Source organism: Lytechinus pictus, chromosome 9 (genome assembly GCF_037042905.1).
Source record: "Lytechinus pictus isolate F3 Inbred chromosome 9, Lp3.0, whole genome shotgun sequence".
NCBI lineage: Eukaryota > Metazoa > Echinodermata > Echinoidea > Temnopleuroida > Toxopneustidae > Lytechinus > Lytechinus pictus.
In genome coordinates, this window is record NC_087253.1 from 2,871,058 (window position 1) to 2,898,982 (window position 27,925).

The window sequence follows — 27,925 nt, forward strand, 5'->3', positions numbered from 1 at the left end:
AACGAAACCGAGGTTTAGCGATGATTTATCATAACTTAATCACAAATACAATAGACAAATGACCTATCATTGTAAAGCTTAGAATGTCATCTTTTAGCTGGTATAACAAACAAGATTTGTCATCCACGCTTGAGTGAGTAAAAACAATTTTAAGAAACGATAGCAAAAAGCCATTTGGCGGGGATATCAAAATTTCAAAAAAAATCACATGCCTAAAAAGTTAAATGTCTGCTCTTTAATTTGATAGCTAAATCGCACAAAATGGTCAAGAAATAACAAAGTTATGTTTTTTTGAAACAATGTTTGTATTTCCGTAATTTCATGAAACATACGTGTTTTCACCGGTTTCCCACCGACGCTATCGCACAGTTAACAAAAGACTTTCTGCTTGGCTGATCGTCAACCAAACGGAGTGTCGAGTAAGTCTAATGGGGTGTTGCAAGAAACTTTTGATCAATTGCAAGTCAATTTTTGGTCCCTAAATCAATCATATGTCTTGCAGTTAATTGCAAATTAGTGATTGATTGCTAATTTGCTCCTTGAAACAAGAAGTTTAATCTGATTTGCTACAGTTAACGTTGATCTATCAGTTGTAAATTTGCAACAAAATATTTGCAATTGATCGCAAATATTTTCTTGCAACACCCCTAAGAATTATCCTGTAAAACCTCTTCACTTTATGACATTATTGGAATTTAAGCCTTATTTCAAATAATCAGAACTTTGTTATTTCTTGACCGTTTCCTGTAATTGAGGTATCAAATTAAAAAGCAGATATTGAACTATTTACAAATGTGATTCTCTGTTCCCTTTTTGGTTTCCTTTCTTCAAATTGTTTTTGCTCACTCATGCATGAATAATCATCTATAAATCTCGGTTTCGTTTTTTGTGGGACGCACTGTATAGAGTTGTCGTAATGTCATTATGGTACTCAACGTTAAGAATCCGTGATGCGGCGTTAATGCCACCGTACACATTGAGGGGCTTTCAAAATTGCTCATTCGATCATTTGCGATCACTTGGTCACAATATATGTTGCACAGAATCGCAACGGTTGTAAGCAGTCGCAACACCATTGTGAAAGGGGCTTTACGATTGGTCCGCGACCCGATTTTGGAATACTGTAAAACGTTGTAGAAATTGATACTATTATTGAGACATGGAATATCTTACTGTGTAAAGTTCTAAATCATGGTGCCGGTACGAATACATATGTTCAAAGCTGTGACTGTGCTATCATCCTTATTAGAATAAAAGAGAAATTTATTTCTGGTCGTAATGACGTCATAGCAATCGTTCGATTGGCTACGATTTGAAACTAATTTGTTCTTTACTCCAAAATGAAAGCTTGCAATCATACAAAATTGTTATATTAGGCCTACTGTTCTATCAGTTAGTTTTAACCTCAAATAAAAATATACTATTCATTCACATTTCAGAAAACGAGCAAAAGCAAATTGTGATTTGTCCCAAAATCGGATCGTGGATTAATTGTAAGGTGTGCGGTGGCCTTAAAGGCGCATTTAGATATCGAGCTCACCGCCCAATCCCACCCAACACCAATGCATCCCTTGTACACATTAAGAAAAAAAAACATAAATGATTCCCATCACGCATGAAATTGATATAAACTCCGTGCATAATATACCCATCTTCCAGCATTATATCACCGTCCGTTGCTTAAATTATTTCTGAATATTCCTATCACTATCCCGAAATAACACAATAAATGCAGTGCGTTAATAGCTATACATGCAGCATACACAGGATCAAGTGCATCACAAAGTAAAGTATATTAATACAAATAATATATTTAATACATGATAACCAGTTCCCCTATTCTCCTTTTAATTCGTGTCAGTTCATCGTTTCGATATTCTGTAAAGAAAACCAATAATTCGTCGGCTTCCCGCAAGAAGGGACTTATCGACATTTTCTTTTTTTTTAATCGCTTTTTTTCTATCGCAGAAATGGAAAAGGCGTGTCATGAACCTTTTTATGGTACCATTCTCGAACCTAAATGTGACGTCATTATGGCGTAATAAGAAAAAAAAAACATTCCAACGTGTTTTACACACATAGATGTGTCCTTTTTCTGAGAACTGGTTTGCATTTTCGTACCCGGAAAAAAAAACACTTCTTTGTTCAACGTGCTTACGCTCATAGACCGATTAGCGCTAGCGGCCCTTTTCTGGAGGCCGTTTCATAAAGCTCGACTGGTGATTCTTTATTGTGGAAACGGTATATTCATTGGCGATGGTTACGCGCGTAAGAAAGGTTCACCAGTCGTTCTTAAAGTCGCTCTTAACTTACGAACAGCTTTATGAAACACCCAACTGGTAACTGGATTGCGCATTCGCGTTAGCGCCTTTTTCCGGGAACTTGATCAGTAGATTGCGTGTATTTGTTCCCGGAAAAATGGCGTACGGTATTCATTCTTAAGATTAGAAAGCGTTTAGAGTATTAGAAATAAAATCACAAAATATCAATGAAGAAGCATCTTGCTGTGTCAGAAAGTTTGAGAATTAGGACAGAAAGTAATACACTAGCTACTAAAAGCACAAAATAAGGTAAAAACATAGTTTGCGTGTTCTCGAAAATGTACCTTTTGCGCACGTGCGCGCGCTACGTTCCCTCTTGCGGGAAGTCGACACATTATGGCATAAAAAAACCAATCGTGTGACATTTTCTCCAATGAACAGGCGTGATGTACTATGGCACGGATTGAATGGTGTGACTAAGGAAACATATCATTCCTGTTAGTTTGTACCTATTTTTGATAGACCCTTTAATATAGAGCACCTATATGCATAAAGATAATTATCTGGGCGATGTAATGTGCGCCTGTAATCCAAGCTACGTGGGTAAGTTACAAACAGAATCAGTGGTTCGAGCCCTGGTTACGTCTCTCATTTTAAATGTTGATGTTAAGGACCACTGCTAAATTGAATAGGAAATATCCCATGTGAATTTTAGAGTCCCATTTCTTACCTAGAATTTTATGACATATTCATAATGATAGACACTCAAAAGGCAAATTTATCCACCCGTTCTATTATTGGTAATCATCACAAACATTTACAGTCAATCAGAGATAATACACAAGTTGGAGAGTTCGCTCCTCCTTTTTTAACCTAGGTGAAATCCATTCCTCAAGTATTGTAGCACCATCACGTAGGCCTGGTCATTGCCCTTATGCAATCCGACTTTCTTCCGTTGGCCTAGTCTTTCCGCTGGGGTGATCTGTTGAATCCAAAGTAATGTTGTTATCCTTACTAGCAGATTCACTACGACTGCAGAATCGGGCGAAGAGTAAGCGCTTGTATGCTGCTCGGAACTACGAAGAGAAAATGAAACATGTCAAGATTCATGAGATATCTCTGCGACACCCATGACTATTAAGCACAATATACCGTTCATTTTACGTGGTTATGTTGTTTTCTCCTGTCGAGGGCTATTTCGTCCATTTCTTTCGCTCGGCAAGTTGTTAGATCTGTCAAATTTCTTTGATTATGATTAACTGAGAACCACCATTATCATTGTAACTGTCGGATAAAACAGGACCTAGGTAAGAATAAACGTCAGACAAGTTCCTTATGAAACGGTCCCCCGGTGGAAGACTTTCTTGGATATACGTTCCAGGTTTCAAGTGGGCGCTATCTTGACAAACGTACGCACCACAGACGGCGACAGATGCCGATCGTCAGCAGCGTCTATTTACGCAGACGCCCTGTTCTGAAAGCTCAAACTCTGATGATTGTTAGTTCGCTTATGCTTCGATCGGCTGCTATTCTAAGTTCTTGGCAGGTTGACTCCGCCTCTTTCTGCTGTGTAAGTGACGTAAGCAAATGTTTGATCAAATTCCATTACGAAGCCAAAAGCAGCGCTGCGTATGTTCATTGTTCATCTGTGCACGTACTGCACATTTGGCCGATGATTGACAGCTGCATGCAAATTACGCCAATGATCTCCTTCATGAAGACGGCGGCCAGTACAGCACGAAAAAAAGTCGAACAGAGCCCTCTTGAATCCTGGGAACGTATACCTTTAATATATTTCTTGGATTTGTTTACGTCGTCACAAGGACTAGGGTTACACCGAAACAGAATCAGTTGCGAATCGATACTCCTATTTGGGTGATTTCGGGAATATTCTCCTCTCCCTCCGCGAATGCTAAAAAATTCGGGAGAGATTAAAAAACACTCGCTGAGAAATTCGGCTGGTTTTGAAATGTTCAAAACCAGCCGATTACCCTCCAAATTACTCCCGAATGTGACCACAGCAAATTCTTTTCGGGCCACATTTGGTATATATTTGGATGACATTTGGTTGGGTTCGGGGATGCGTTAGGAGTAATCTGTGCAGATTCGGAGGCGTAACGGTCCGATCTCGGCGCACTTGGCCATATGCGTTCCGATTCGGGTCATCATTCGGCTGTGATCGGAGCAAACGGGTCACATTCGGATTAATTTTGGGCACCTTTGGCTCGTTTCTCGCCACTATTCGGGTGGCATTCGGCTTTATTCGGGATGGCCAAAATTGGTTCGGGTCAATTATTCTTGGTGATTCTGCGCTGAATCGGGAACTATTCGGGACCCATTCGTCTCTATTCGGAAGGCTCTCCGAATAAGTGACGAATAGGTTCCTAAACCACCGAATCCATCCGAATCAGACCATATTCGGGCAGAATCGGTTCAAGTTTATTCGGGAGATATCGGTTTAGGTGAAACCCTAGCTTTTACAATTGTTCTCTATACGAATTGTACAAGAATCCCAAACGTGCCTAGGATACCTGAATTCGTCCAAATATCGATCTTTGTAAATTAATACACCTTATTCTACTCATTTAACCTGGCAACAGTGGTGAGCACAAGGCCGGACAGACTGCCCGAAGCCAACTAAGGCCAAGGACTTACGGTAATCGGGAGTTTTGGCAATCACTACGCGGACGCTTTCTTCAACACAATTACTTTAAAATTGCAAGTCAGATCAAAATGGACAGCCGAGAGTTGATCGGTACAGCAGATGGTCCCAAGATTCGGACCAGACCAAAAAAAAAAATGCAAACATGACGTTTGTCCAAAGTGCAGAACGACACTGGTGTTTTGATTCGTCGATTTCAGACAATGGCTGTTTCGTCATTGAAGGGATTTTGACAAAAGATTCTCTGCTTTGATAGAAACAGTCTGCGTCTGATTGCGATAATGCACTAAGTGACCTTTGATAACACCGCCAAAGCCTGAATTCCAGCGATCGAGGACAAGGGCGGGACCTAACTGTCCGAGATAAGGACAGTAAGGTAATGGCTGTTGCCCCGATTCCGGCCCAGTAAACCCCAATGATTACCTTTATAGAAGGATGGACATAGTACGCAGGAATCGTCCTGGAACCCCCCACCATAATCGAGGATTCAGGAACAGTCTGCTAGGACTCCATTTGGCATGAATTGAAATTTAATTGACGCTACAACGGAATTTCGTTAAATTCAGACCAATTCTGCCAGAATACGCCCTGATTCAGATGGATTCGGTACCTTCGGAACCTATTGTCTCCGATTCGGGGAGCTCCCAGAATAGAGACAAATTGGTCTCAAATAGGTCCCAATTCAGCGCGGAATCGCTACGAATTGACCCGAATAAATTTTAGCCATCCCAAATGAAGCCGAATGCCACCCGAATAGTGGCAAGAATCGAGCCGAATGTGGCCCTATTGCTCCAATTAGAGCCGAATAACGACCCGAAAGTTGAACCGAATTGGAACGTTATGGCCGAATACGCCGACCTCGCACCGTTAATCCCCGAATGATACAAATAGGTCTGAATCTGCCCAGAATACTTCGAATGCCTCCTCTAATATTATCCGAATACATCCCGTATGTGGCCCGAAAAAAATTATTGTGCCCACATTCGGGAGTATTTTGGAGGGTACTCGACTGGGTTTGAAATTTTCAAGACGAGCCGAATTACTCAGGGAATGTTACCAAATTCCTCCCGAATTTTCTCGAATTGGGGGAGGGAGAACAGAATACTCCCAGACCCTCCCAAATACGCGTATTGGGATGGATTCGTAGCTGATTCGGTTCCGGTGCAAGCCTGGCATAACACGCCTAAAGCTTGGGTTACACCAAAACTAAATTCTCGAGAATAAATTCGGACCGATTTTGGCCCATTCGGCGAGCGAGACGAATGGCACCCGACTAACTCCCGATTTAGCGCAGAATCGCCAATAATTGACCCGAATCAATTTTGGCCATTTCAAATAAACCCGAATGCTACCCGAATAGTGGCAAGAGTCGAGCCAAATTCGGCCCGATTGTTCTGATTACAGCCGGATGACGACACGAATGTTGACCCGAATCAGAACGAATATGGCCAAGTGCGCCGAGTTCGGACCTTTACGCCCCGAATGATACGAATAGTTCCGAATCTGCCCAGAATACTCCGAATACCTCCTCTGCTCCAACTGAATGTCATCTGAATACATTCCAAATGTGGCCCGAATGAAATCTGTTCTGATCATATACGGGAGTATTTTGGAGGGTATTCGGCTGGTTGTGAACATTTCAAAATGAGGCGAATTCCATCGCGAACGTTTCCGAATTCCTCCCGAATTACCTTGCATTCGCGGAGGGAGAACAGACTACTCCCGAAACCTCCCGAATACGTGTATTCGGATAGATGTTCCGGTAAAACCCTAGCTTTAACCAGGATATTCTCACTTTCACACGAGCGTGAAGCGATATTTCAGTATTTGAGATTTTGGTTCGAGTTTGTTTGAGACGCGAGATCACAGATTCGAATTTGAATTAAAACTTATATTGACCTGTTATCGAGGTGGCAGAAAGAGTTCACAATCGTTCACTGGTCCTGCTAAACAGTCGATGTAAATAACTTACTCTTATCACCTGTAAGACTATGTCGGCAAATGTGGCTTTTGTAATATACGATTTTGGTGTTTTCGACACATTGTTTGCGTTCCGCTAAAAACACCCCCTTCGCGCGTTTTCTTTTCTCGCGGATGCTGTCCACCCCTCAATGGAAGTGACCCCCTGCACCACCGGGTATGGGGCATGCCCTTGTCCATTAGCAGGGATGTAATCGAGACCGGTCATGAAGCCAGATTTTGCTGGCCTCGGACAGATCTAGAGTCACATGTAAAACGTCTTTGAGATAAGGTTTTTCTAATCAGCGACCTTGTGCCATTACTGGCCATTGAAGAAACCATCTTACCCTTCGGTTCGTGATCCCGTAGAGAATGCTATTCATACTGGAGTTGAGGTGGGCCAAGATAACGGCTCCGACGTAGAGTTCTCTCGGATACACGTTGTTGACGTCGGCCAGGACAATGATGACGTACGGGGTCCAGCAGGTCAAGAACACGATGAAGATGATGAAGACGGTGATCATAAGTCGTCGATCTGCCTTTGTAACCCGCGGGGCCTGGTTCTGAGCAGCGGCGTTACCCTGATTTCGCCAGCTATGAATCTATTAGGAGGGGAAAAGTAGATCAAAATGACATCTAAAAAGAAATGACGATGACGAGACAGCCATCCATTAAAAAATAATCGCTCATGGTGCGATGGATGTTGACCCTTAATCATAAAACTCTATCATCTTATTTGTAAACAATATAACAATATCTTTATGCCTTTTATGTTGACGATTTTTCGGTATACTTCCAATATTATTGTATCTGTTTATATTGGTGTATATCCATTACGTTACCATAATATGTATTTCGTTGGCCCAGGGACGCAGAATAAAACGAACTCAAACAATGGTTATGGATATGATAGGGCGCAAGTGAGAACGGGGATAATACAGTGCGTCCCACAAAAAGGAAACCCGTTTTCAGAGATAAATATCAAATTATTAAACATGTTTTTCTATAAATTGATACTAATGGCAAGAATGGATCTCATCTCTCATTTGACATCAATAGCTTAACAAATCGTTCACGCATGGCAGATTACAAACAATAAATATTGAGGCATATCAGAAACGATTTGCGCAGAAACTCAGTGAGAGAAGCTAAACAAAGAATACGAAAGAATCGCTGATGAGCCAATCGTCGAATATGCGCGGTCGTCGTATCACGAACCAATCTTCTCCAATTTTTCTACGCAACCTGGTTTTGACATTAAAATGTCAAACTCATCTTGCTCAATAATGCGCGAAGTCTTTGTCTTATATTATGTATCAAAATAAAGAAGAATGATTGAATTATATGATTATGTAAATGAAATATCTTAAATCATCAGACGCAGTGTATATCAAACGTTATTTTCTATGTTGGAAAATCTATCCGTGAACCTCGGTATCTTTTTCTGCGACGAACTTTCAAAAGTTCAGAATCTAAACAGGTTTATCCGCCCTTTCACACGGTAAAAAATCGTAGTTTTAATTATGATTCCAGTGAAAAATAAGGCTAATGACCAATATTTAGGGTGGTTTATCTCTCTGACGATGATATTTTTCTCTGAATGACGATTATCATTATAATTACCTGATTACAGAGATGCAATCCAATATCTGTTTTCACAATGATCAGTATCGTATACACTCATTTGGTCGGTCTGTCTGGAGCCAAGTTAGATGGTGTGACTGGTACTATATATAGTAACTTTCTGTTGATGTACGATGAATTCGCTTTCACTGAGCTCAGACAAATATAACCGAATATAATAGACCTGTCAGTTTTCAACCTTGGATACTTCTTAACAACGTCATGGGAAGGATATAGACCCAATAAAGGTAAATTCATTCGTGAAAAAGAGAAAATTAATCCGATTGGTTGATTATGATGATATCAATAACTCAGTCACATTTGCTGTACGGCGGCCGTACGGCGAATCGAAAACAGTCGCTTTAGCATCTTTTGTACTAGCTACATATTGATGGTTTGAACAAAAATGAATAAAACGGCTGCTTTAGACTCGGCATACGGCCGCCGTAGAGCAAATGCGACGGAGGTATTTTTTTGTCTGAAAGATAAAAGCCATAAGCGAATTTAAAAGAGAGCATCCATTGGCAAAAATTTAAGGGACGAATGAATTTTGTCGAAAGCAGAACAACTCTGTTTTTATTCCATAACCTTTCAGCTGGAATTTACGTCATGAACTAGACCGATGGAAAAAGACGGAAAACCTATATCGGTTCAGTATGTAACCTTACACGATTTCACGTTTTGTTCTGTTACAATTATTCTAGAAATCATATTGTTTATATATTTAGCATCTAATTTCTTTACAAGGGGTCATATTTCTTTTTGACTCTATCCCTATCTGCTATTGTTGTTTTTATTGTCCTCACGTTATATTTACCGGTACTCTCATCGCATCGGTTGGTTGGGTGGAGGAACCATCAAGTAACTGTGGGTAAGTTTTCTCTCCTCTTCCCTTACCCCCCAACTGATGTGCTGCTATGGGTCACTGGCGGATCCGGGGGGGGGGGGGATCCGGTCCGTGCGCCCCCTTCTGAGAGGCACAATTAAAAATTTTAATGTAAAAATTTCCCCCCTTTAAAAGTGAAGACCTTTCTTTTTTTGTGTCAATTTTTTTCTTGGACGAAATGTCCTTTTTTGTTGAAAACCCTTTTTTTGCTCGTCAAATTTTCCTTCGGGAAATGTGCCCCCCCCTTGGAAAATCCCGGATCCGCCCCTGGTACGGGTAGACTGCTATTAAAATTGCATTAGTTTGATGATACATGTATGCCATTTTACTTATTGAAAATGATTTCTTAGTTATGTGAATGTGTAAAGAAATCTAGGTTCGCTGTTAAACATTAAGAGAACCCAGCGGGCGGATCGTGTGAGAGGCCTGTGACAAACGGCGACCATGATAGCCGGACAAATACTGTATATGGTGGTGCCAATCTTCCGACGTTGACGATATCTTGAAAGAGTATGACCACTTAGCTTTTACATTTTTCGCCATTCCTATCTGTATTTTGGTAGTGATTTACTTACCGTTTACAAAATACAAACGCAATTTCTCCTACAAGAAAGTAGGAGAAATTATAAACTTAAACTTAGAGAATTAAAAGAAGAAGGGACTTAAAACTGAGTAAAGGAACACAGAATATAAATTTATATCTGACATAAAGGACTGCATTTATGATTGAATTAGTTACTGAGTCAGTGATTCTTATCACTTCTCCCTGGCTAAATGACGAATCAAAACGATATTTAAAATGATAGCCAGAGAAAATACGAATTCTCATACATTATACAGTGTGAATTAAAAAAAAAACCTTACACCTCACAAATCCCACCAAATTTAAGGAAAACATATCATGAACACATAATTAATATATGGCCTGAAAGAGTATGTTCTCCCAAATAATTTGATACAATTGTTATGTGGTATGTTGGATTATAGGCAGCGGGAGGGGGGGGGGGGGTACGGGGGTCGTGTCCCCCCTAAATTTATGTTGATAAGAACTTTTTTTTTTATTGTCATTTTTGCTTCCTGCGGTCCCCCCCCTAAATTCAGGTGGACCTCCCCCAAATTTTGGTTGATAACCTTTTTTTTTTTTGCTTGTCCAATTTTTTACCTGTGTCCATCCCCAAATTTCAGGTGGACCCGGCCCCCCCCTAAAAATTTTTGGCTTCCGCCGCCAATGTGTTGGACGATCAGGATACAGGACGTACATGTATTCTTTTCAGGGAGGTTAATTTTGATTCGCGCCAAAGTAAGGCATGACGCAATGAAACAAACGAGATGTCAATGATGTCATTATCCTACAAGGGTTGCATTAAACCCATTTCAAAGCACCCTTTCAAAAAATTACATTATGATTGTTTTTAAAAACACTTTTTAGTATCATTTCTATAGTTAATTTCAATGAACATGTTGAAAAGGGATTTGCAAATATGTTATCTAACTCATGTTTTGGATTATGACATCATTGGCATCTCGAGTCATTATTAGCACTCATGCCTTACTTTGGCGAAAAAATACACAACTGCAAAGATTATACTGATTATTCAAACGTGAGAACGTACTCCATAAATATGGCACCAAATTATTTGGGAGAAAATACTCTTTCCAGCCATATATAATGATTATGCATTCATGACACATTCCGTCCTTAAATTGGGAATTTGTGAGGTGTGAAGTTTCTTTTTTTTTCACTCATAGGGTAGAATTCATATTCTAGTAATTCGCACGATAATTGCTGCTGAAAATCGCGGTATCAATTCAACAAAATCATTAAAAGAACTTTGTGTTTCCGAAAGTGACGGTGAATTTCAAGATTTTTTGTTTTTCCCTGTTGGAAAAAAGTGGTAGTCAACTTGTCAACTGTCTGAAGACGCAACATTCCCGGTTCCGGTAACTCATGGATCGGCCTCTGACAGTATTGTAATTTTTGATCAGTTCATTTTAATTTATTGTTTTGGTGAGCTTTACCCTTATATTAAAGGCCAAGTCCACCCCAACAGAAAGTTTATTTTAAAAAAAGGAGAAATATCCAACAAGCAAAATACTAAAAATTTCATCAAAATCGGATGTAAAATAAGAAAGTTATGACATTTTTAAGTTTCGCTTAATTTCACAAAAACAGTTACATGCACATCCTGGTCGGTATGCAAATTGGCAGGCTGATGACGTCACCCAGTCACTATTTCTTTTGTATTTTATCATATGAAATATGAAAGATTCTAATTTTCTCCTCCTTGTCAAGTGAAAAAAATGTATTTCTCCCTGAACATGTGGAATTACCATTATTTTAACAGTTCATGGATAACTTAAGTTGGTCCTTTTTGTCAAATCTGTAAAAATTGAAATATTGTATTATTCAAACAATAAAAACAAGAATAATAGTTGAGTTGTGCATTGAACTGTTTTGTGAAAAATAAGCGAAACTTAAATATGTCCTAACTTTTTTATTTTACATCCGATTTCGATGAAATTTGCAGCGTTAAAGTGGAGCGGTTATGTGACAAAAAATGACCAAGATGCTCGGATCTGGCAGAAAGTGTGAAATTTGGCATACAGGGGTATTTTTGGGCGCTGATTTAAAAAATTGCCGGCCCCAAGCGATTTGACCATCGGGTCGGCCGCCATTTTGAAATCCAAAATGGCCGCCATAAAAAATCATTAAATGTCATTTTCTTGAGTTTTACATGGCATGTGACACTGAAATTTGGCATATATGGGTATTTTGGGGCACTGATTTCAAATATTGCCGGCCCCCAGCAATTCGACCATTTGGCCGGCGGCAAAATGGCCGCCATCTTGAAATCCAAGATGGCCGCCATGATATACTAGTAATATTGCAATCATTTTCTCGAGTTTTATATGAACTGCGGTACTGAAATTTGGCACATAGGCTTAATTTGGGGTGCTGATTAAAAAAATTGCCGGCCCCAAGCGATTTGACCATTGGGTCGGCCGCCATTTTGAAATCCAAGATGGCCGCCATGAAAAATCATTAAATGTCATTTTCTTGAGTTTTACATGGCATGTGACACTGAAATTTGGCATATATGGGTAGTTTGAGGCACTGATTTCAAATATTGCCAGCCCCCAGCAATTTGACCATTTGTCCAGCGGCAAAATGGCCGCCATCTTGAAATCCAAGATGGCCGCCATGATATATTATTGCAATCATTTTCTCGAGTTTTATATGAACTGCGCTATTGAAATTTGGCATATAGGCTTAATTCGGGGTGCTGATTTCAAATTTTGCCGGTCCCAAGTGATTTGACCATCGGGACGGCCGCCATTTTGAAATCCAAAATGGCCGCCAAGAGAAATCATTAATGTAATTTTCTTGAGTTTTACATGACATGTGACACTAAAATTTGGCACAGTTTGGGGATTTTGAGGCACTGATTTCAAATATTGCCAGCCCCCAGCAATTCGACCATGTGGTCAGAGGCAAAATGGCCGCCATCTTGAAATCCAAGATGGCCGCCATGATATATTATTGCAATCATTTTCTCGAGTTTTATATGAACTGCGGTATTGAAATTTGGCATATAGGCTTAATTCGGGGTGCTGATTTCAAATATTGCCGGTCCCAAGTGATTTGACCATCGGGTCGGCCGGCATTTTGAAATCCAAAATGGCCGCCAAGAGAAATCATTAATGTAATTTTCTTGAGTTTTACGTGACATGTGACACTAAAATTTGGCACAGTTTGGGGATTTTGAGGCACTGATTTCAAATATTGCCAGCCCCAGCAATTCGACCATTTGGTCAGAGGCAAAATGGCCGCCATCTTGAAATCCAAGATGGCCGCCATGATATATTATTGCAATCATTTTTTCGAGTTTTATGTGAACTTCGGTATTGAAATTTGGCATATAGTCTTAATTCGGGGTGCTGATTTTAAATATTGCCGGCCCCAAGTGATTTGACCATCGGGTCGGCCGCCATTTTGAAATCCAAGATGGCCGCCATGCATATCGAAAAATAAGACCTCAAATTTCTTCTCCCTTTCACTGCAAACGTTCGAGTGCACTTAAGCGTATCACCAATACATAAAGACACGTCGATAGGGGTGCATGGTAGATATACATGTCAGGTGAACAATGGGTGCGAAGGGTGACCGTTGTTGTATGAGCTTGATTTCACCCTCAATGGAATACACTATTCCACCACACAGATTTGTCGTGGTACTATCGCCAATCCTTGCTACGAGTCTGAAACTGCGTAGATTTCCCGTTTTACAGGCAAAACGATGGGAGCTATATCGCATATGATAGATTTCAACAACTGAACTTCTCTTGCAAATTATATATCGTGGAATTCATAATTTTTCGACAAGAAAATGTAAAATTTTGAGCTAAACAATGTATATCGTCATGGGTTCGATGGCTAAAAATGAAACACAAAATTTGTGCCTGGAACGTGCGGTACGGGCACATTGCTGAAGCCCTATTGAATACTGTATAAAAACGGGCTTACGCACATGCATATATTATTGTGGTCTTGGGTGAAATTATGTTATGTGTCTTTTGATTAGATGGTAAATAACCAAGTGTTTTCAAGCAATCAAAATATATGTATCATCAGTCGAAAGAGAAGAAAATAAGCTTTCTTTTTGCGTCCGAGTTGCTTTCTACACGTGTTTTAAGTTTGATGGAATCGCCCACAACTGGGATTTCCCTGTGATCTCCATAGACTTCTCTGGAATTCAGTAATGTTCATCCAATTTATGGCAGCCATCTTGAAATCCAAGATGGCTGCCATAAAAAAATTCATTAAAAAAATAAGTATCATAATTATAACGTAGTTATTATTTTGAAATTTGGCATTTTTGGATAACCATCGTGTGTTCGACAATCTGACAATGGGAGCATGTTCGCCTCTCGATCGGGAGATCGGGAGTTCAAGCTCCGACAGCATCAGACCAAAATATTTTAAAAGAGGGGAGTTCCTTCTAACCTGTTTGGCGGTCAACGAATTAAAGGGAAGTTCAACCTGACAAAAAGTTTATTGAAACAATAACATAATAAATAATGAAAAAATATTGAAGGTTTGAGGAAATTCCATCAAATATTAAAAAAACTATTGGAATTCAATTTGGTCTATTTGTGACGTCAGATGCAAGCAGTTCCCCCATGTTTCTTATAGTACAAAATCAATGAAATGTAGCCTCCTAAAAAAATCAAAATGTTTTTATTGAAGCCTCGGTATATCAACAAACAAATGATTTCACACCCGCTCCAGAAAGATGCATTTTATATCACACAACATAATGGGGCAGCTGCTCGTACAGTAGCGTATATGACGTCACAAATCAAAAACTTAAAATTCTAATATCTTTGATGGATCCACCTATATCATTTTTATATCATATTTTCTTTTGTTTTTACAACAAACTTTTCTCCGGGGTGAACTCCCCTTTTTAAGGGATAGAGCAACGTCTGACTGTGTGGCGCTGCTAAATTGCTGCCGGGCTCACGATCTTCAGGGTATGGGCAAAATAAATTTTCGGAGCATTTCTGTTACTGAATTCTATTTTAAACAATAAAATGTGTATTATTATCATCCATCATTGATATTAATTTCATCATCATCACCAGACCACTATAACCATCAGTACTTCAAGTCTGGAGCAGTTTTCTTCATGTTGATTTGTAACAAAATATTGCAATTATTGGAGCAATATTTTCAAACCAGCAGGCCGAAAACTTGCCTGTATGTCTAAAATGCAGTGCCTCAAATTATTTAAGACCAAGAAAATGATTTTGATGAATTTTCATGACAGTATATCCTCTCTAGATTTCAAGATGTGGCCATTATGCATCATATCTATTGGACAGATTACTGGGGGCATTTCCAATATCCCTAGATGCCAAACTTTAAAATAATACGTTATGTGATACTAGATAAAGTGATTTTTTTCAATGATCTTTTTCATGGCAGCCATCTTGGATTTCAAGATGGCTGACATTTTGCTTCTGACTCGGGATCAGATCACTGAGGGCCAGCAATATTTTAAATAAGCACCCCACACTCCGTCGATATGTCAAAGTGCAATACTGCAGATCATATGAAGAAATAATTTACAGCCTCTCAACAGAAAATGATTGTTCCGGATGGTTATTATTCAACCAAAGCCACTTCAAATGTGTAACTGCAGAAGAAGCTAGCTGGTTTGTGTATGTATGGTGCTTCATACTTAAGTAACATCTATATCAGCAATTAAGGGTGCCAAAGTATTGTAATCCTTGCAACGGACAAAGATGTGCTTGTGTTCGATTTGTTTTCAGTGCCTATACAATGGGTTTTACTCACCATTATAATGTTGTACATCATTCAAACTTGGTAACCATATTGGAATTCAAAATAGCATCTATTTATTATCTTCTTTTCATTGATCAACGATGCAAAGATCAAGTTTTTCTCCAAATCTAAAGTGTTACAGGCCATACGTAAGACTTGAGCAAATTATCTTTCATGGCGGCCATCTTGGATTTTAAGATGGCGGCCGTTTTGCCTCTGACCACATGGAGATCAAATTGCTGGGGGCCGGCAATATTTGACATCAGTGCTTCAAAATACCCCTCTATGCCAAATTTCAGTGTCACATATCATGTAAAACTCAAGAAAATGACATTTAATGAGTTTTCATGGCGGCCATCTTGGATTTCAAAATGGCGGCCATTTTGCCGCCGACCAAATTGTCAAATTGCTGGGGGCCGGCAATATTTGAAATCAGCACCCCAAATTAAGCCTATATGCCAAATTTCAATACCGCAGTTCATATAAAACTCGAGAAAATGATTGCAATAATATATCATGGCGGCCATCTTGGATTTCAAGATGGCGGCCATTTTGCCGCCGGCCAAATGGTCAAATTGCTGGGGGCCAAAATTATTTGAAATCAGTGCCTCAAAATACCCCTATATGCCAAATTTCAGTGTCACATGACATTAAAAATACAAGAAAACAACATTTAATGATTTTTCATGGCGGCCATCTTGGATTTCGAAATGGCGGCCGACCCGATGGTCAAATCGCTTGGGGCCGGCAATTTTTGAAATCAGCACCCCAAATTAAGCCTATATGCCAAATTTCAATACCGCAGTTCATATAAAACTCGAAAAAATGATTGCAATAATATATCATGGCGGCCATCTTGGATTTCAAGATGGCGGCCATTTTGCCGCCGGCCAAATGGTCAAATTGCTGGGGGCCGGCAATATTTAAAATCAGTGCCTCAAAATACCCCTATATGCCAAATTTCAGTGTCACATGACATGAAAAAATCAAGAAAATGACATTTAATGATTTTTCATGGCGGCCATTTTGGATTTCAAAATGGCGGCCGACTTGATGGTCAAATCGCTTGGGGCCGGCAATTTTTGAAATCAGCGCCCAAAAATACCCCTGTATGCCAAATTTCACACTTTCTGCCAGATTCGAGCATCTTTTTCACATATCTACTGGACTATTATGTTTGTTTGATTTTTCTCTATCGATTCAAATTAACAATTTTCTGTGGTGGACTTGGCCTTTAAAGACATTACCTTTCTCTCACTCTCGCGGACGAACGAAAAGACCCGGATGTAACAGAAAAGAACAAGGCACAGTGGAATCAAAACCCCCATTCCAATGAAGTAAACCGTATAGCCGTAGTATCCCAGTCGGTCGAACGAGCATCCCATCTTCTTCTCATCAAAAATATGTGCGCCCAGGCCTATGTAGTTGGGTAAGTCGATAAAAGCGCATAGAATCCAAAGACTAGCCGTAATGAGGAGGGTATTCCGACGTGTGTAGATGGTTCCGTAAAATTTAGACTATAGATATGGGTATGTAAATAATGATAGGAGAAAGAGTGAGGGGGAAAAGAAAAAAAAATGATTTGGGAAGAAATAAACATTAAATACATGATGATATCAAGTAATCTGGTATAGTGATGATTAAGATAATTTCCACAAAATGTAACGGTAAATAAATATGCATTTTCTCTTTCTTGCGCGCCATAACCCCCTTCGTCAGTGACTTGCTTCATAAAAGAATTCAAAATATGGCAAGTTGGTAACTTTGCCACTATGATTGTTGTGTAGCATGGTAACAGGGATATACGATAAAAATCGAAATTTCCTCAGCAATTTTCATGATGACAAAGTTACTATTACTCCGAGTCTTTAAGATCCCTGCAATTTAGCTTATCAACCAATGTAGATGCATTGTCATGTTATTTACTTTTGAAAACCGATTTCCATAGGACCATTGTCGAAAGGATTTTTGTAATTAAAGGTCAAGTCCAACCCAGAAAAATGTTGGTTTGAATAAATGGAGAAAAATCAAACTAGCATAATGCTGAAAATTTGATAAAAATTTGATGTAAAATAAGAAAGTTGTGGCATTTTAAAGTTTCGCTTATTTTTCACAAAACAGTTATATGCACAACGTAGTGACGTGAAAATGAGAGAGTCGATGATGTCACTCACTCACTATTTATTTTGTTTCTTATTGTCTGAATTATACAATTTTCATTTTTTACAGATTTGACAACAAGGGCCAACTTGACTGACCCATATACAGTGAGTCTCAAAAAAAACTATACACTTTTGAAAAGACTACCAAACAAAAAATATGTCACTTTGGGGAAATATACCTATATATATGGAAAGCCAATGAAGTCAACTTTCAGATGACACCAAAAAGTTGGAAAACTATTCATGCTTGAGTGAGCACTACCCACTTAAACAAAGGGTATGAAAATTAGGGTGGGCAGGAATTACCCTTTCGATTTCTGTCAGTTTTTGAGAGGCGAGTCCCTCGGAACTTGCAAACTTAAATTAATTTGAATAAAATTAATGGTCATTCATGATCGATTTAAATTGTTGGAGCAAATTTTATGAATTATCAAATTGAAATTTCATGCATGAGTTCATTCAATCAACAATTTGTTAGTAAATCAACTCAATCAATGTGATCAATCAAATATTCACCTTTTTCAATAAATTATCAATCAAACATTCAGCTTTTTCAATAAATTATTTCATAAATCACCATAATTAGTCAAGTTCTTAATAATCATTCAATGGAAAAGAAAGACCCATCAACCTTAAGTCACGAGGCATTTAAGTATTTATACCATCCAGGAGAAAGAAAGGGGTGGAGGGCGGGGGTGAGTACATGATATGTAATTTGTAAGAGAACACAAAGAAGAATGCCCCTTTAACCCAGTCTTACCCTATCTCACCCCCTTGCATGTAAGAGGTGCAATCACATTACTCTGACTCTCACAAGCACACTTGCTGAGATCCACATAATAAACTAAAAATGCTACACTAAAATTACAATTCCTGTTTACTCATGCATTACATTTCAATTTTGTAACTCATGAAATTTGCGTAAGAAACCAATACTGATCTCAATTCATCAGTAATTTAGCATAACACCCTACCCTTAACTTTGCAAGTTCCAAAGGACTCACCTCTAAAAAAACCTGGAAAGCTAATTCCTGCTCCCATTAGCAAAGGCTAGTCTCTCAGGAAGGGTGAAAGGGGTAGAAAGGGGTAGAGAGAGAGAGGGAGGGGGGGGGGGGTTAAGTGACCTGTTGACCCTTATCCCATCACCCTACTTCCCCCACCTAAGTCCTATCCCTTCCATGATCACATTGCTGAGATCCATGTGAAAAAGTTAAAAAAATTCTTTCATGTTCTCTCATGCATTAATTTCAATATAATTATTCTTGAAATTTACTCTAAAAACCTAAGTTGATAAATGCTTGATCATTGATTTATCAGAACATTTTCAACTTTGCAAGTTCCAAGAGACTCGCATCTCAGAACTGAAAGAAATTGGAAGGCAAATTCCTGCCCAGCCTAATTTCCATACCCTTTGTTTAAGTGGGTAGTGCTCACTCAAGCATGAATAGTTTTCCAACTTTTTTGTGTCATCTGAAAATTTACTTTATTGGCTTCCATATATATAGATATTTTCCCCCATAGTGACATATTTTTTGTTTGGTAGCCATTTCAAAAGTGTATAGTTTTTTTTGAGACGCACTGTAGTACTAAAATAATGTTAATTCCACATGTTCAGGGAGGAATTAATATTTGTTTCACTTGACAATGAGGTGAAAATTAGAATATTCAGTATTTCATATTATAAAATACAAGAGAAATAGTGAGTGGATGATATCATCAGTCTCCTCATTTGCATACCGACAAGGATGTGCATATAACTGTTTTGTGAAATTAAGCAAAACTTTAAAATATCATAACTTTCTTATTTTACATCCGATTTTGATGAAATTTTCAGTGCTATGCTCGTTAGATTTTTCTCTTCTTATTCATACCGACTTTTTGTTAGGATGGACTTGTCCTTTAACCATGCCAGCTTGTATGAATAATACTACAAAAATTGACAAATTCTCAAAATATCACTATAAAGAAGAGTGGAACAAAAACGAAGAGGTGTCATAGGATGGCATGGAAGACATACACCCACAAAACCACACACACACACACATACACACACCCCCCTCACACACGCGCGCGCGCGCGCGCACACACATGCCGTAATACAATTCCGAGTGTATACGCTATGTCCTCATTACAAGATAGGAGTGTGCCCAAGACAACGGTTGAAAATAATCAGGACAATTACTGCATTATTCTTGGCTATAGAAGATGCGATTCAAACACGGTGTCAAATCCTCACAAGAACATAAGCGTTATAACCTCGTCTAATGTATAATGACGGAAACGAAGAGGGAAATAGTGAATAATATCCCCTGTTTCGATAGCAACCAGTCATTACCATGATTATCGTGCTTCCTCGGTAATGAGCGAGCATAATAGGATTCATTGCCAAAACATTGTACTTTGAGTTATTACATTATTTGCTTATAATAAGACAAATTAAAAGATTCTTCACAATATAATTTATTTGAGAGTATGCCGATGGGAAGCATCGTTTGATATCTTCCGAACAATTGGTTCTTAAAGGGGAAGTTGACCCTGACAATAAGTTTGTTTCAAGAAGAGCAGAATACTGGTGGAGGCTTGATGAAAATCCATCAAAGAATAAAAGAGACTTACGAGTTAGTATCTAATATTAATTCAATGAATTACATTTGGTTATTCAACATGATAACTAAATTTTTTTTTCTTATAGAATAGAGCCTAAATGATGTGTCAGGTGATGTATATCCATTCAAAAAATATGATCACTTTCAATTTATCAAAAATTTGATTAAAAATATTTCGAAGGACTGTATTTTAAGAAAACAATGAATATATACAATATTTTGAATAAACATGCATATTAGATGCTGACGTTGCTGGCTTTCCATAGTTGTGGTTGATCGAATCAATCGTAACCCTTTGTAAGACGGGGCCCATCTGGCCAGGTTCCAAGCTTATATTTGAAGGACAAGACAACCCAAACAAAAAATTAATTTGAATGAAAAGAGAAAAATCCAACAAGCACAACGCTGAAAATTTCATCAAAATTGGATGTAAAATAAGAAAGTCATGATATATTTAAGTTTCGCTTAATTTCACAAAAGTTAAAAACTATGCACATACCGGTTGATATGCAAATAAAGGAACTAATGACATCACTCACTCACTATTTCTTTTATATTTTATCAAATGAAATATACTAATTTTCTCCCCATTGTCCTCTGAAACAGTTTTTTATTTCTCCCTGAACATGTGGTATTACCGTTGTTTTAACATTTTATGGTTCAGTTAAGTTGGTCCATATTGTCAAATTGGTAAAAAATGAAATATTGTACAATTCAAACATCGATTCTCTCATTTGCACGTGACTAAATTGTGCATATAACCATTTTGTGAAAAATAAGCGAAACTTCGAAATGTCATAACTTTCTTATTTTACATTCGATTTTGATGAAATTTTCACCATAATGCTTGATGACTGATTTTTCTCTACTGATTCGAATGAACACTTTTCTAAGGTGGACTTGACCTTTAATGCAACACTCTGAGCAGTGTAGTCTTGTCAATTAGACCCATTTGACATTGAGGGGGGGGGGGGGTCATGACACAAGCCCCCCCCCCCCCCCATCTGTACCCTAGTAATTATCTTGTAATTTTATTCGCTCTGTTCGCTAATTGGGTTTCCTTGTGTCGTTTCGGGTGTTGGAATATGTTTCTGCGGGAAATCTGTGAAAGAGTTAAAGACGAAAGTTACATACCGGTAACACCCACACACCCACACAAAACAAATTAGCATAAAATGTGCCATTGCCCTGCAATCACACCTTCACACACTGGCCTGACAAATCCTCCTGCAACCGGAGTTACCTAGGTTGTCCATAACAATCACCGCGTCGTCCTTGTAGGGTAGAATAGGAAGTTTTCGCAGACGCAGACGCTTTCTGGAACGTAGAGAATCTATTGTCAAAAGTCCTTTATGACAAAGCAGTCTTTGTCGAAAATCGGTTAATCAAAACAGCAGTGACGTGCATGATTATGGACTAACGACATTTGCAATTTTTTCGTCAGCCCACCAGTTTATGACGATCAGCTCTTTCGATTGACCGACCCTTTCCAAATACCTCCTTATGATTCATTCATTGCATTCCATTAATTCTCTGCATTTATTCATTGCATCGCATTTTTTAAATTGCAATTCATTGCATTTTCGATGCATTTGCTTCGTTGTTGGATTCATTCTGGGCCGCTATGCGAAAACTTCCTAATACAGCTATCACGAAAAAGTAAAAAGTCTCAGCGCGGTAGTGTTGGGGTCATGCGTGCATGGAGTTTTTTTAAGTTCCCGCCATGTATAAATTACACCTTCAGATATCGTATGCTCCATAAGATCTAATGAAGGATGTTACACCATCTCTATAGACAGCGGGGAAAAGGGTACGGGGCTACAGCCGAATACAAAATGTAATCTATAAAAAGGAATAAGCGGTGTTGCGTCTCGCCCACTTGTAAAAATGACCGTAAATTTCGCAATTTGCAACGGAGCGCAACAGAATGGTATCAAAATTTCATTGTGAAATAACTGGGATGAAATAACATTTGTCATAAGAGAGTCTTGCACGTAAATATTAACCCCGAAATAACCTATGACCTTACCATGTGACCTCCGACTGCAGCATAACATGCAGGTCTCCTAAGTACATCTAAAACCAGAGTTTGGATTAAAAGTGACTTACAGATGTCACAAGAGTGTCTTGCACGTACACTTTAACGTTGAACTGAAAATGACCTTTGACCTAACCATGTGACATTTGACTTCAGAATAACATGCAGGTATTCTAAGTACCTCTAGAACCCGAGTTTGTGTGAAAAGGGACTTACGGTTGCGGAGTTACGTGTCATAAGAGAGTCTTGCACGTAAACTTTAACAATGACCTAAAAATGACATTTGACCTTACCATGTCACCACAGACTGCACAATAACACTCAAGTCCCCTAAGTACATCTATAATCCAAGTTTGGCTAAAAAGTGACTTATTGTTGCAAAGTTATGGGTCATGATGTTTGGGACGGACAGACGACGGAAGGACGACATTAGCCTCGTCTTCACCTCTGGTTGGCGAGACAAAGAGTAGGTAATGAGAAGCGGGACATTCGTACTAGGCTTAAAGACCATCCTAAAATGAGGTACCAGGGCCCGTTTCACAAAGACTTAGGGTGTGTCGCATGATGATTCAAGAACAGAGTAAATTCATTGTTAAATACGCAGTCAAATGCCCGCCAAATGACAAAGAGTGCTTGGAGGTCTGTGTCGATAATTGGTAATCAAAGCAGCAGTATTTGCAATATTGCGTCAGCTCTTAAAGTGACGCACTGCTGTTCCGGTTCACCAATTCTCCACAAAGACTTCTCTGTTGATCTTTGTCAGTTTACAGGTATTGACAACACATTACACTGTTCTTAAAGTGATTGGTTAACATTGGTTTGACTTTTAAAAAATCTGAGCTAGAAGGTCACACTAGTCACTTGTGTCTGTGATATGTTACAAAAATGAAGCCCAGAAAAAATTGCGTTCGAAAATAATTATTTAGTGCTTCAAAAATTGAAACATAAAGTGACCGAAAACACCATCTTAATTTCATCCCATACACTTATGTGTACTATTTAGGCGTCTATAAGACGCCTATTTACAAAATCGGGGTTTGCCTTGTAGTTTTAGTTTTTCATTCTCAATAATGGTTGTTTTCAGGGTTTATTAGTTCTAATACAAGCACTTGTACACATGTTTCATCTTGGTTTGAGAATTTTTTTTATCGGCTGCTCACAAAGTTAAACAATACCTTTAAATCATCCGCACGTTGATCGCTGAACGAAACAATTCCTTTAACCTTGTTTCCAGGAAAAAAAAACCAATGATTGATTATTATACTGTAACCTATCCAACCCTGCCCTCTGATCTAAACAATAATCAACAACAATAACAACAACAAAATTGACTCAATCTGATATACATGGTTCCCATGGTTACCTTAGTTATACACACGTATCTGTTGATACTGATAGAGCATATGCTCCACATGGAACATGTACAGCTTATGATACAGACAGAGGCGGCCATATTGCACAAGATTGAGTGACTTTCTAGCCAATGGGGGTAGATGTTTCCTGTAAAGGCGAGAAACATGAAAATATGGTAGCTTTAAAACGCAAATGAAAATGAATTTATATCGGTTGTGAATCATAGAATAATAATAACATCTGACTTAATGAAATAAAATTAAAAGAGCAACACGCTGAAAGTTTCAGCAAAATCGGATGAAAAATAATGAAATTCTTGAACTTTCATAAATTCGGATACATTTTGTGAAAACACTTATGTGCATGCCGTTATGGATAATCGTTAGGATTGAAATCAGAATTATTTATTGTTTTCTTTTTTAAAAACAAATTCGCTTGTCACAAAATAGGTTTCATCAGTCATTATCTCTGGCGTATAAATGGAAAAAATCACGAACAAGAAAAAAAAAAGAGAAAAGGAAAGAGAGAAGGGTGAAATATGACATTACTTTTTTAATATTATGCCAAAATCTATTACAAAATTTTTGTAATAAAAATATCGAAATTAAGGCAAGTTTGCTTCGCTCGCGCGCAACTTTCTTTTTTTTTATAAAGATTTTGCCCGATACGCCATATCTGGCCCTCTCAAAATGTTTGACTCATTACACATTACATCAGTTACTGTAGTCGATCATGTTAACATTCTTGGATGAGGAAACTTGAATAAACACAATTTCATATTATTAAATGCAAAGAAATAAGAGGGGTCGTGAGGATATAATATTATCAGCACGCTCATGCATATTCATGAGGAAATGCATATGACAACTTTTTACCGACATAATGCAAAACTTTAAATTGTCATAACTTTGCCATTCGTATACCAATTTTGATGGAATATTTCTTGTTTTAAGTCTGATTTTACTATGATCTCATTAGTACAAATATTATAATTATCAGCCTGGAGTGCCCATTTAAAGCCCGATGATATAAAAATGAGAGAGAAATCGACCAAATAAAAGGTGAATGACACTACGGAGTCCATTTTTGTGGAAGAATAATTACATAACCATTTTGTTTGAGTGCATGCCCTTATTTGGAAGGTATAAGGCCAATAGGGTTCACATCGAAGCCAATCGTACGATTGCTATGGTGTCATTGGAATTAAAAAGTCAATTCGGTTTTTTTTTACTCTCATATGGATGGTAACATATCCACAGGGTTGAACATCAAGTATTCGTGTGATGATTTAAAACTTTAAACAGTAGGATATATTCGCATTAAATTTTTACTAAGTTTTATTCCCCAAATCGGGTCTCAGACCAATCGTAAGGTGTGCGACGGACTTTAAAGTCTATGGCCCGTATTGTGAAGTCAGGTTTAACTTAGACCATGGTCCAACTCTGTGCTAAAATGATGGGAAGCCAAAAACTAAAAAAAAAGAATCGGGGGAGGGGGGGATGGGGAACCCGGTATGAAGTCACGCAAGGCACTGGTGTACAGATGGGCAGTTGGGTTTAAGCATCCCCATCACCTTCCCCAAAAAGATAATAAGAAATAAGAAGAAAAAAATCACGACCAAGAGAAAAATGCAGGTAAGGAGAGAAAAGGAAAGACAAAAGGATGGAACATAATATTATTCTTGAATATTGTGTCAAAACTTAGTTTTTGTATTACAGGTGTTCAGTTAATGTTCCATGATGTTTTCGAAGTATAAAATCTCTAACAAATCGTAATATTTTCATTAACAATTAATTGGGCTTTCTTAAAAAAATACTCAACAGTTAACGCAATAATGTTACTAATTCATGAAGTAACCAAGCCGATTGATAGAAAATCTCATGTTGCTGGTATTTTTCTGGACTTCTCCAAGGCCTTTGACACGATCAACCATGATATGATTTTATTCAAGCTTTCTCATTATGGAATTCGTGGAAAGACTTCGAGTGCCTTATAGACGGTACTCTATTTGTAGTAGTTAATAATTCCAATTCTGAAATTCAACGCATTGTCTGTGGTGTGCCCGAAGGTTCCCTCTTGGGTCCACTGCTACTTATTTTTGTACATCAAGGATTTTCAATACTCATTTTTTTTATTATCCTTTCTTCTTTTCGCAGATGATATTACCTTATTCTTGTGTGATTGGATGCTAATAAATTATCGCTAAATTTTAAAAAGACAAATAGTTTTTAGCTCGTATTAACGAATGAAAACAAATTGTTTGGATTTTGTGGTACAAATAATAATGCTCTTAACTGTGTCATGATGATCGTAAGAAAAGAGATATACTTAGCCAAATTGAAAAAAGAGTTACCTTCGTTTATCTCAATTATGTCGGCTGTAAAACTTTATTATAAAATATAAAAATATATTTATGAAAAAAATTTCAGAGCAAATAAGTTAAGAAAGAAATGGTTTCATTTCAGAAACATTTTTCGATCAAGCTGACAATCTGTCACATTAACAAACACAATTATTACCAGTGTTTATTTCTTAGTTATATGTATCAGACCCCTTTTTTCTTGCCAAATTTGCTTTGGCTGTGACAACTTAATTGTATAATAATTCAGTTTGACTACATGTCTATGTATTATGAATTATGTATATACCATGTTTATTTAATGTTTGTCTGAAAAATTGTAAATGTTTATACAATGTAATTATGCTTTTGAAAATAAAAAACCCTGTGGAAGGGGGAAAAATGAAAAAAAAGAAATAGTTTTTAGCAACTCATTACACACTTTGCCGGGTCTTGTTTTCTTGATTGGTAATGTTTTTTCTATTTTATTATTACCATATCTGAATAATGGAAATTTAGCCCGGGGTAATACCTCTATTAAAGACAAAACTTGAATCCATACTTAGAGTTAAAAAAAAAGAGCATTGAGGACAATTTATTATTCTTACTCTTTCGCTCATACTTAAGAAAAAAAAATGATTTACCTAGTGTATTTTCTGATGTTTCTTTAAATCGAGAAATCAATTCCTAACCGACTCGACCAGTTCATGATTTCCATATTTCCCCATTGCGTACTATTCTTGCTCTCAAAACATTTACTTAACCTTCCTTTTGGAATACTTTAGACACTCATATAACTAAATCATTGTATTCTTTTAAATGTAGACTTAAAGGTTTCTCTTACCATCTTATGCTCGAGTGACTATCATGTAGACCTCTATATAATGCAATTCCCTTTTTTTCATTTTGATTCATCTTTCTTCATTGAGTTTTTACTCATTAATTATTTTTTTCTGGGAACCTAAGATAACAAGCCATGATTTTTAATAGATTCCTCACATTTCTCGTTACTCAGTTGAATTACCCTGTTGAACAGTGAATGTAATTATTGTATGTATTTCTTTTGGTAATGTGAAAGGATAAATAAATCTATTAATCAATCAAAAATTATTTTCGCTCGCTGTTTTTTTTTTTTTGCCCAATTTACCATCCCTGGCACGTGGCACCCTCCTAAACTTTGGTTCATTACGCTATTGCATGATATTTATTATTACAACTAGAAAGAAAAAAAGGGCGATATAGAGAAAGAAGCCTTACCGAGGACGTACGAAAGATCGACAAATGATGTCACACAAAAATCCGCTATGGCAAGATTGAAGATGAAGATATTTGCCACGGTATTACGTAACTTTTTGTCAGTCAATATGGCGCCCATGACCAACATATTCCCAATGTTGCCCCATATCATGCATATGATGAACGCAGTCAAAAGCACGACTTGTATCGGTGAAATGTTTCCGCTGGAACCGGTTGAGTCCGCTTCGGTCTGGTTCGGAGTAGAAGCCCAAACTGGTTCGGACGTTGGCCAATCCACCATGTCCGTCGACGCCATATTGTTTTTGTAAGATGTCGACATCATAAGAATGATGTCAGTCATTGAACCAACTGACGTCAACGCCAGTGATGTTGATGGCGTGGATGATAATGATGGTAGTGACATGTTCATTTAGGACGGTCGCAGATTATTTC

General features: G+C 38.0%; 1 protein-coding gene across 1 annotated transcript; it reads right to left on the minus strand.

Moving 5' to 3' along the window:
* Window positions 1-1,959: 1,959 nt before the first annotated feature.
* On the minus strand, window positions 1,960-27,925 carry LOC129268002 (melatonin receptor type 1B-B-like). Its single transcript, XM_054905598.2, has 5 exons — window positions 27,494-27,925; window positions 23,909-24,045; window positions 16,987-17,256; window positions 7,230-7,484; window positions 1,960-3,337 (listed from the first exon to the last, which is right to left on the minus strand). The coding sequence occupies exons 1-5, from the start codon at window positions 27,900-27,902 to the stop codon at window positions 3,194-3,196; spliced, it is 1,215 nt and encodes a 404-aa protein (XP_054761573.2). The 5' UTR covers window positions 27,903-27,925; the 3' UTR covers window positions 1,960-3,193.